General features: G+C 46.9%; 1 protein-coding gene across 1 annotated transcript in view; it reads right to left on the reverse strand.

Annotated features, from left to right (window-relative positions):
- Positions 1 to 4,516, reverse strand: part of ASB18 (ankyrin repeat and SOCS box containing 18) — a 49,760-nt gene extending 45,244 nt beyond the window's left edge. The window contains exon 1 of the mRNA XM_048509654.1: positions 4,291 to 4,516. Within this exon, the coding sequence (XP_048365611.1) occupies positions 4,291 to 4,516 (226 nt within the window). The remainder of the gene's footprint in view (positions 1 to 4,290) is intronic.
- Between the last annotated feature and the right edge of the window lie 5,782 nt (positions 4,517 to 10,298).

A 10,298-nucleotide genomic window follows, 5' to 3' on the forward strand; every position in this document is an offset into this window, starting at 1 on the left:
GATCTGCTGTACAGTGAGTTTGGGAGGGGGGAAAATGTCAGTAAGGGAAACTCTGTCCTGAAGGGAGTGTGTGCTCACAGTAGGGCAGACCAGAAATGCATAATAGGCCTTAGATAGAATCAGACCCTTGATCCATCAAACTTAGTATTGTCTACTTAGACTGGCACTGGCTTGCTCAGGTCTTAGGCAGAAGTCTTTCAGATCACACGCTGGCTGGTCCATTTTAGCTGGAAATACTAGGGATTGAACCTGGGACCTTCTGTAGGCCTCTGAATAATAGCTGAATAGTATGTAGAGACACTGTTCAGTTCCTCTGCAAGCATCCAGGGCCGGTTCTTTGGAGAACCTGGATGAGCTTCCTAAATCCCCATTGTAACATTTCTGAACTCCCAAGCTCCAATGCCTGCACTGCTTGACCTTCTACCAAAACACAATGGGTGCTTCTGCCTGTTAAACAGCTCTCATCTGACCTGACTTCTGCCCTATTGCTCACTTTGATTTCATCATAGGTTCTGCTTTTAAACAAAATCTGGGTCAATGCATGATTTCAGATTTCCATGAGGCAAGTCCTACAGAGTCAGAAAAACAAGCCAAGAATAAAATACTGCAGATAAACTCACAAGCACCTCAGTGCCGGATTTAGACAAAGAGGGGCCCAAAGCGATTCCACTTGCAAGACCCCTCCCAAGCTCCCACACTCATGACGAGAAAATTCGGTTCATTTCGGCGAAGTGCCGAAAGGACAAACTCAGTAGAAGAAGAAGAGAAGAAGAGTTTGGATTTATACCCCCCCTTTCTCTCCTGCAGGAGACTCAAAGGGGCTTACAATCTCCTTGCCCTTCCCCCCCGCACAACAAACACCCTGTGAGGTAGGTGGGGCTGAGAGAGCTCCGAGAAGCTGTGACTAGCCCAAGGTCACCCAGCTGGCATGTGTGGGAGTGCACAGGCTAATCTGAATTCCCCAGATAAACCTCCACAGCTCAGGCGGCAGAGCGGGGAATCAAACCCGGTTCCTCCAGATTAGATACACGAGCTCTTAACCTCCTACGCCACTGCTGCTCCAGTACAGAAATCAATGCTAATGCCGAGTTATTCGCTTAAGACAATATTATTCTGAAATGGAGTGCCAGGAAAATTACTGAAGGATTGTTTAGAGACTACAGTGTATTATGACAGCATGTATAAGAACGGCCTGACAGTGTCTAAATTATTATTCACCTTGACCAGAGGCCACCTAGATTTTGAGGCCCTAGGCTTCGGCCTGCCAAGCCTGCAGGTAAATCCGGCACTGGAGCACCAGCTGGCAGTCCCGCACATTGTTTAAAGGCAAAGGATGCTAACTACCTCCACTCTCTGGAAGTGGAGAATTGCAGTTCAAACACTTTGACCAGTTCCATAAAGTGGCAGAATTAAATTCCTGGGAGTAGTGTAGGGTTGCCAACTCCAGATGGGGAAATTCCTGGAGATTTGGGGGCACAGTAGGACTGCCAACCCTCCCCCCATCAGGGATGGGGGATTCCCCAACCTCAGTCATCATTTTCCCACTGCTGATCAGCTGGTTGACTGGGGAAGAAGTGGTGCAAAAACGGGAGGAGGGAATGCCAGCAGTGTCCTGATATGCTGACGTCATTCCATGTGCACCTGGACAAGACAGCAGTGTGTAGCTGGCAACGCTGTGCATGCTCAGGTATTCGAGCAAAATTCTAAGGTAGAACCATAAATTTTTTTCAATACCAAAGCATTTCTGGCACCATGCTGACATCACTTCCAGTGTGTGCAGGAAGTGATGTCACTGAGTCACTAGTGATGTCACCATAACAGTGGCCTGGGCCAATCCTGCCTCTGGTAAGTCCCCCCTGCCCCTTGGTTGCTAAGGGGAACCTGGCGACCTGAAGGTGGAGCCTGGAGATGGCGGAGTTTCGAGTGGGTTGAGAGCTCTGTGGGGCTGTGGCAACGTAGAGTCCACCCTCTGGAGTTGCCATTTCCTCTAGGAGAACTGTGGTCTGAAGAAGAGTTGTACTTCTAGGAATCTCCAGGCCCCGCATGGAAGCTGGTAAAGCTCGAGCAGAGAAATGTGCTGATACTATGGATTCTACACGTTGTTGTGAATTCAGTTTGGCTTATGTTCAGCAGAATGAGGCAGCTAGGAAAAACATGGGATCACACACCAGTGGCGTAGTGCCCACGGGACACGGGGGGCGAAACATCCCAGGCGGAGCAGCGGCAGAGGCAGGGTTGGGCCGTCGAGGGGGCGTGGCAGGGGTGTGACAGGGCATTCTGGGGTGGGATGGGCAATACCATGGCAGGGGCGCAGTTTCCCCTTGCTCCGTCTCTGACATACACAGATGGGTAATTTGCCCACTCAAAGGAGCTGCACATACATTAGGTGCACATGGAGCCCCTCAAGAGACCACATAATGCTCCCTGGGCATCACTGTGGCTTTAGAAATGGGTCCAAAAGGAAGGCAGGAATCCCTTCAGCCTCCGTGCCACGGTGCCAGACTTCTCTGGGCCCTTGTGGTGATTTTAAATGGAGTCGTCCCCCACCCCACCAGGAATTCACGAATTCAAGTCCCCTGATAGGCTCACACATGTTGTAACATATAACATACCCCCAGATCATTATACCTTTGTTTTTGGGAAAATGTTGTTCTTTCTCTGACAGGTACGGTTTGCAGCCTCCAGGGATGACTGGCGATCTCATGCTATTACAATTGAGGGCAAGGGAGACCAGTTCTTCTGGAGAAAATAGCCACAAGGTGGCCTCTAGGACATACCTGTCAGTGGGGAACAGCCCCTTCCCTCACCAAACCCCGCCTTCCTCAGGCTCCACTCACAAAATCTCCAGGTATTTTCCAATCCGGAGGGGGCTACCCTACAGGCAGGTGAATAGGGTGGAGTAACAGAACTCCCCTTTCCTCCACCATGTTTGACCTGGGAACTTCTGTATTTTAAAAAAAAAATCTGTGAAGGATGATTACTCCCTTGCTGCTCACTTCAAACACGCAGACGTTCATGTATCCACTTCAAAGAAACAGGTGGGCAGACTTTACCCCTCTTCCTGCCATTTTGCGAACATTTTAAACAGGCTTTTAATGCCCTTGTTCTTTGTGGGATGCCTGCTTCCCCTTCTTTGTCACTAAAGTCCCTGTGAAGCAGTCTCTTCAGACACAGGGAGGATAAGAAACCGGGGCCGCTAGACTGGATCTCATATAAACGGAGAACTAAAGAGCACATTTTTTTATAACAGTCTGGATAAGCTTTGGGGAGACTCAAGCGGAGCGTGCTCCAGCAACTCCATTCCCTCAGCCTTCCGCTGCCCCCAATCAATCCGGGGATGTAATTTGCTTGATAAAATTACGTGTACTAATTATGCAAATAAGCAACTCAATTAGCATGCCTGGGCTGCACAATTTCTCATTCCTATCGAGCATAAAGGCGCCCTGGGAGGGAGGGGGCAATGGAAGGTCACCTTTCTTGGCTGCTTGGCCCGCTCAGAGGTCCAGAGAATGGCTTTCACGCTCTCTTCTCCAACGTTCCCGTAGCACTTAGGGTACGTGGCGGAGGTGGCCGGGAGTTAACTCTCCGTGCTTCATAACCCCTTCCAAAACAGCAGTGGGCTAACTACCTGTATGGGGGACAGGTACAGATTCTAGATGTGTGTGTGCAAGGTGAAGGGCAGGGGCAACGTTTTAAAAATGGAGCCAGAGGTAACTATCTAAACACAGTGGAAATGGCTGGAATGACATTCGCTCTCCCGAAAACATGGCCTGGAAGCTAAAAGCTCCAATTTCTTCTGCCGCTTTTAAAGCGCCCTGCCCCAAGCACAAAATGAAGAGCTCTCCAGCCTTTTTCTGTTCCTGCAGTCCCAACTAACTAGGGTTATCAGGGCCCCCCTAGCCACCAGTGGGGAGAATAGGGGTGTAGGGTTGTCAGATCCAGGTTGGGAAACTCCTGGATATTTGAGGATGGAGGCTGAGGAGGACGGGGACCTCAGTGGGGTACAAGACCACAGAGTCCACCCCCCCCCCCAAAGCAGCCATTTTCTCCAAGGGAACTCATCTCTGTTATCTGGAGAGGAGCTGTGATTCTAGTGGATCTCCAGGCTTCACCAGGAGGCTGGCATCCCTACAATATACTCAGAAGTAAGTCCCATTTTGTTCAACGGGGCTTACTCTCAGGCAAGTGTTCTTAAGACCACAGCCCATTTCACGCAGCAAGTTCCATAAAAGGACAGCAGAAGAATGCTAAAGAGAAACCAGCGTGTAACCGCTTCGATAATCTGGTTACCTACTAACACCAGAGGGTGCAGTTGGGCTGTGGGGGACTTCATCCAGTCGTCGTTTGATAACTCTATGGTGGCGTCCACGTGCTTGACTTCAGTGCAGAGGATTTCCATCATGGTGTCTTTATCCCTTGCTTCCGCCGCCTTTTTTAATCTTGTAACCAAATCGGACTGGAGCGGATGATCAGGGATGTAGTCCGGAGAGGATCTTCTGTAACGTTTAGGAACCATTTTTCTTCCAGACAGAATTCAGCTAGCTGTAAATGAGACCTGGCGCAGCTTGCTAAAAATAGAATAAGCTTGGCTTCTATTTCACCAGTGGGATTAGCAACCAGAGGTGTGTGTGTGTGTGTGTGCATGCACATGTGACAGAGAGTGAGTGAGACAGAGAAAGAGAGAGAGGATAGAATCATTGCAAAGAACCAGAATGTATACTTTTGTGTAGAGTTTGTAGCAGAGAAACATGATGGACTATTTCTTTCCAAAACACATGCAGTGAAAGCGCTGCTATGTTTACATGCCATTGTGGGTATGTGATGTCTTTTCCTGGACCACTTCCTAACACTGGCCGATCTGGTCATTCGTAAACAGATATATTTTTTTTGGAGGAACACACTTTCACTGATACGGGTGATGGCAGGTTCTTTTTCAAAATGCTACCCAGATTTTCCTTCAGGATAATTTGAATTTACATTCAAACTGGTTCACAATTTAAAATCCTCTCATTCCCTTATTATTATTTTTTTACTGTTGCTTTCTCTGCCCAGCTCACTAATAGTATCCCAAACATTACCAGAGAGGCAATCCTATTTTACATGAATTAACGTGGATTTGACTAAATGTTCCTCAGAGCCGCAATCGATATTGTCAGTGCCAAATTTGAGAAAGCCAATTTTAATTATATACCCCTTTTAGACGGCAACATTCAAAGAGCAAAATATGAAATCCAATTATTAGAACTGGGGATCTTTTTGTGAAATGCAAGTTCTGATTTCAGTAAGACAATTATGACACACGCACCCACCTGGAACTGTTTTTGAAATAATAATGGCCAGAATTTCTCATTGTGGTTGACCGATTTAAAATTAAATAACATCTGGAGGACAATGCACCTTCTCTCAGGTATCAGAATCAAGCCTTAGGAGCCGATTTGTCAAACTCTTGAGATTTTAAAACATTTATTCCATTCCCTGCACATGCCTATATTAAAAATGTTTGTTCTTCACAGCTTGGGAAGTCTATTCTGCATTTGGTTCCCTTGCTCGTCATGACTATCGCTGGCTTTTAATATGGGTAACAGCGAAGAATGAGGCTGACGTAGGCCATTCTGGGCCCGACTGGGAACAGACCGTGATCCGTCGCCGGCTTTTGTCTTTTCCGGGTCCCATGTGATTGCTTTGCTCTTTTTCCACTTCTGCTGTCATGATTTCAAAGCACACGGAAGAGAAATTCCCTTTATCCGTGATAAACTGGGCCCTCTTCCCACTGCATTACGCTGTGCCTCCAAGACAAAGTAACCCCGAGGAGGTTTCACTTGAAAGTTCCCCTGTCAGAGAGATCCACACTCTATGGGGATGGAAAGAGGAGAGAGCAGAGGCATATGCTTGCCCTAATGGAGGAGATGAGAGGAGTCATGCCGAGTAACGGGAATAAGCCCCTTGATGCGGGACCCTCCCCCTTCAGATGGGAGACTTCACAGGTAGGAACGTACTGTGATGTCTCAGTGAAAAGTAACCTTCATCTAGCCTCGCCAGTGGCACCAAATGAATAATTTTGACTGACTTCTTATGAGACTTACCCACACAACATTTTAAAAAAAATCACAGTTTTGTGTGTTTTTTTTTAAAAAAAGGTTTAAAGCCCATTTTACAAACCCTATGGAACATAACTGGCTGATTTTTAGTTCCACCAACGTAAATCTACTAAATCATCCAAACTGCTTTGCGGATTGAGGACTTCACTTGTGAAGCTCTTGACAAGGACAGTGACAAACCCAAAGAGAAACTGTGGAAGAAGAAGAAGAAGAAGAAGAAGAAGAAGAAGAAGAAGAAGAAGAAGAAGAAGAAGAAGAGGAGGAGGAGGAGGAGGAGGAGGAGGAGGAGGAGTTTGGATTGATATCCCCCCTTTCTCTCCTGCAGGAGACTCAAAGGGGCTTACAATCTCCACAACTCAAGTGGCAGAGCGGGGAATCAAACCCGGTTCCTCCAGATCAGAATGCACCTGCTCTTAGCCACTACGCCACTGCTGCTCCCTAATGCTGTTTCATCCCCAATAAATTCCTTTGAACTTTGGAAAAGAGGCATGAACAAATTAAAATAAAGGAAAAAATTAAAGGAAAACACTGAGAAGTTGAGGGTATTCATCACCAGAGTGGCACAGGACGTAGCGTCGCCTTTCCCTCCATTGGTTTTTATTTATTTCACTTCTCTACTATTTTTGATATCATGGCCTGGGATATTACACAGCTGATACTCTTGGGCCATTTCTGAAGCATGGCTCTAACTTTAAATTTCCGTACGTGGTTTGTTTGTTTTTTAAATACTCAGCCAAATTGGTTTTGAATATTTAGGAACTGTTTGGTGTTCCTCATCAAATTTTTAACATTGGAACCATCTCACTTGATGGATTCAGAAAATCCACATTAAGAAAATTAGGTATTGCTCACTTCATTTGATGTCTCCCAGATTTATTGGTTCTACTGACAGTGGATGATATGCAACCAGTTCTGTTCAAATAAAAAACAGAAATCACATTTTAAAGTGAAACTCTGAATATACCGTGTTTCCCCGAAAATAAGACAGGGTCTTATATTCATTTTTGCACCAAAAGATGCATTAGGGCTTATTTTCGAGGTAGGGTTTATTTTCGGGGAAATATGGTACCTTCACAATTCATGAAGTCGGGTTCTCTGCAACCTGTTGTTTCCCTGTCATGATGACACAAGCTGCATCCTCATTGGCAGGGAGCACAGGGCATTGTCTGCGATTTGTGATCTGTAAATACCAGTAGGGCTTATTTTTGGAGGAGAGTTTATATTTTAAGCACGCTCCAAAAATCCTGAAAAATCATGATGGGGCTTATTTTTGGGGTAAGGCTTATTTTTGGGGAAATAATCTGTTATTTGACCAGATTCCTTGGACTGAAGAAGAAGAAGAGTTTGGATTTATATCCCCCCTTTCTCTCCTGTACGAGACTCAAAGGGGCTTACAGTCTCCTTGCCCCTCCCTCCTCACAGCAAACACCCTGTGAGGTAGGTGGGGCTGAGAGAGCTCCGAGAAGCTGTGACTAGCCCAAGGTCACCCAGCTGATGTGTGTGGGTGTGCACAGGCTAATCTGAATTCCCCAGAGAAGCCTCCACAGCTCAGGCAGCAGAGCTGGGAATCAAACCCGGTTCCTCCAGATTAGAATGCACCTGCTCTTAACCGCTACGCCACTGCTGCTCCCTAATGCTGTTCCATCCCTAATAAATTCCTTTGAACTTTGGAAAAGAGGTATGAACGAATTAAAATAAAGGAAAAAAATTAAAGGAGAACACTGAGAACAAAGATTTCTAATTTAAGCACAAGAGATTCACGGTGAAGGATTTCTACGTAATAAATAAATAAATATGGAATGTCGGCTCTTTCAAATTATGTATTTCATTACGTTCCAATACTTTGAAAATGATTTGTCCTTGTTCATTAATGAGGTCACTCAAGGCATAATTAGATTCAAAACAACTCTATCAAAAATACCATGGTTAATTTTCTTTATTTTCTTTTTTCTCATTTATTTGTTTAAAACATTTGTTGGCCACCTTTCTTCCTTGTACAATTCAAGGAAGCTTACAATACAAACAAAACATTATGAAAAACACAGTAAAAACAATGTATTGTCGAAGGCTGTGTGTAACAGACTTCCCTCTGTGATACACCTCTGAAGATGCCAGCCACAGATGCAGGCGAAACGTTAGGAACAAGATCCACCAGACCACGGCCACACAGCCTGGAAAAGCCACCACAAACAGTAAAAACAATTAAAAACCCCATAAAAGTCACAGTTTAAAAACTACAATTAGGACGGCTAATAATGAAAGGTAAATCAATCAAAATGCAATTGGAGCAGCTCAATCTGGGGGGGGGAGTCCTCTCTGGAGCTGGCACAACCCTGAGCTGCCACGGGTGCCCAGCTCACTAGTGCAAGGGGCAAATGCACCAGCAGAGGGGCAACTTACCTGGGTACCCAGCAGTGGTGGGATCCAAAAATTTTAGTAACAGGTTCCCATGGTGGTGGGATTCAAACAGTGGCGTAGCGCCAATGGGGCTGGGCAGGGCATGACGGGGGCATGGCCGGGCATTCTGGGGGTGGGGCATTCCTGGGCGGGGCTGTGGCAAGGATGCAGCCGCTGCGCCGGTCCTTGGGCGGGAAACGAATGCACGCAGGCGCAGGCTGCCACCCATGCCGGTGCACCTCCGGCTAGACTGCTTCAAGTTCTGCGCGCTACTGCTGAGAGGAGGGGCGTAACTAAGGCAAAAATCACGTGGCAAAATCACCAATTAGTAACCCCCTCTCGGCACACACAAATAATTAGTAACCTACTCTCAGGAACCTGTGAGAACCTGCTGGATCCCACCTCTGGTACCCAGGGGCTGTGCAGCTCAGTGGCGCCCAACCTGAAAGGTGCCACTTGTTCCCAGGCCCATCAGCGCAAAAAGCTGTACTGGTGTCGCCGGGGACCTGCCAAGGAGTGGAACTGACCTTAGTCAGCCTCCACTGCCCCTCAGCCGCATGCGCTGGCAGAGCAGGCCTCGTTTTTTGTGGTGTATCTCTGTTATCCCCTATGGGAATCCTTGCCGGGGTTTTGTTTTGTTTCACGGGCTTCCCGTACCATGGGAAAGCCCTTTGGAGAGAGCAGGGTGGGCAGGAGCAGCCCCACCCCCACCCAACAGACTGCTCTGGATTGGGCTGTAAATAAGTCTCTTCAACTGCCTCCTGAAGATCAACAACGTGGGGGCCTGGTGCACCTCCCTAGAGAGGTTATTCCACAATTGTGGGGCTGCCATGGAAAAGGCCCTTTCTTATGTACCCACCAAATGAGCATTTTTAATTGATGGGACAGTCAGGAGTACCTCTCCTCACAATCTTAATTGGGAGAAGACGATGCTTCAGGTACCCCAGTCCCAAGTCATGTAGGGCTTTAAATAAGATAGTAAATGGGATTATTTTTGTTAAACGAAGTTCTGGACCTTTATCTGACAGTCGCAACAGTAGTGGCCTCCTGTTTTTCAAGACACAGGTTCTATCTGTTTACTATATGATATGATAACATATATACTTAGTTACAAGCATATTGGCCTAGTGTTCTACACGTGATCCCACGGAGTGTTTCGGCAGCCTTGGGTGATGCTTGCTAATTGTCTCTCCAATGCAAACTGCCTGTAAATGAAGAAACTGCAGCCCCCGGAAACTGGGGTGAGATCGGTGGAAGTTTGTTACAGTTAATGTCTCATGAGTACGCGCCCCCCCCCCCCCGAAGCGCAATCTAGAATCAGAAATCATCTGCCCGTCATGGATGTCAGCAGAGAATGCTTTGCCAAAATTGTTCAGAATCCTTCTTATTTGGGGGGGGAGGGGGGTATATGCACAGCGTATTTCCAAGAGGGACATTCCCATACTTTGGTTGGTTTGTTCTTCCCTTTCCCCGAAAGAGACTCCTGAGATTTCTCCCCTTCATCAGCACAGCCTGTACTTTGCATTTGTGTGGCACATTTGCAAACCTTGACTGGGGGAGGGGGGGGGAGCGTGGGTGAGATTTCCCAACTGGGAAGGGGAACGGGAATGCAGCATCCACAGCATTGTTCTGCAAATGGCACACATTCCATTTCTGTTCCCAAGTCAACTGCAGTCATCAAGAGGGTTAACAATGTAGCAGCTGCATGTTCCAAAGGATACAAACCATGTTGGTACAACCCCCCACCCGCCCCCCACCCCCACCCCCAAGATACATTTTTAGTCTTGATTTCAAAATAATAAC

Source organism: Sphaerodactylus townsendi, linkage group LG01 (genome assembly GCF_021028975.2).
Source record: "Sphaerodactylus townsendi isolate TG3544 linkage group LG01, MPM_Stown_v2.3, whole genome shotgun sequence".
In the NCBI taxonomy this organism is placed as follows: domain Eukaryota; kingdom Metazoa; phylum Chordata; class Lepidosauria; order Squamata; family Sphaerodactylidae; genus Sphaerodactylus; species Sphaerodactylus townsendi.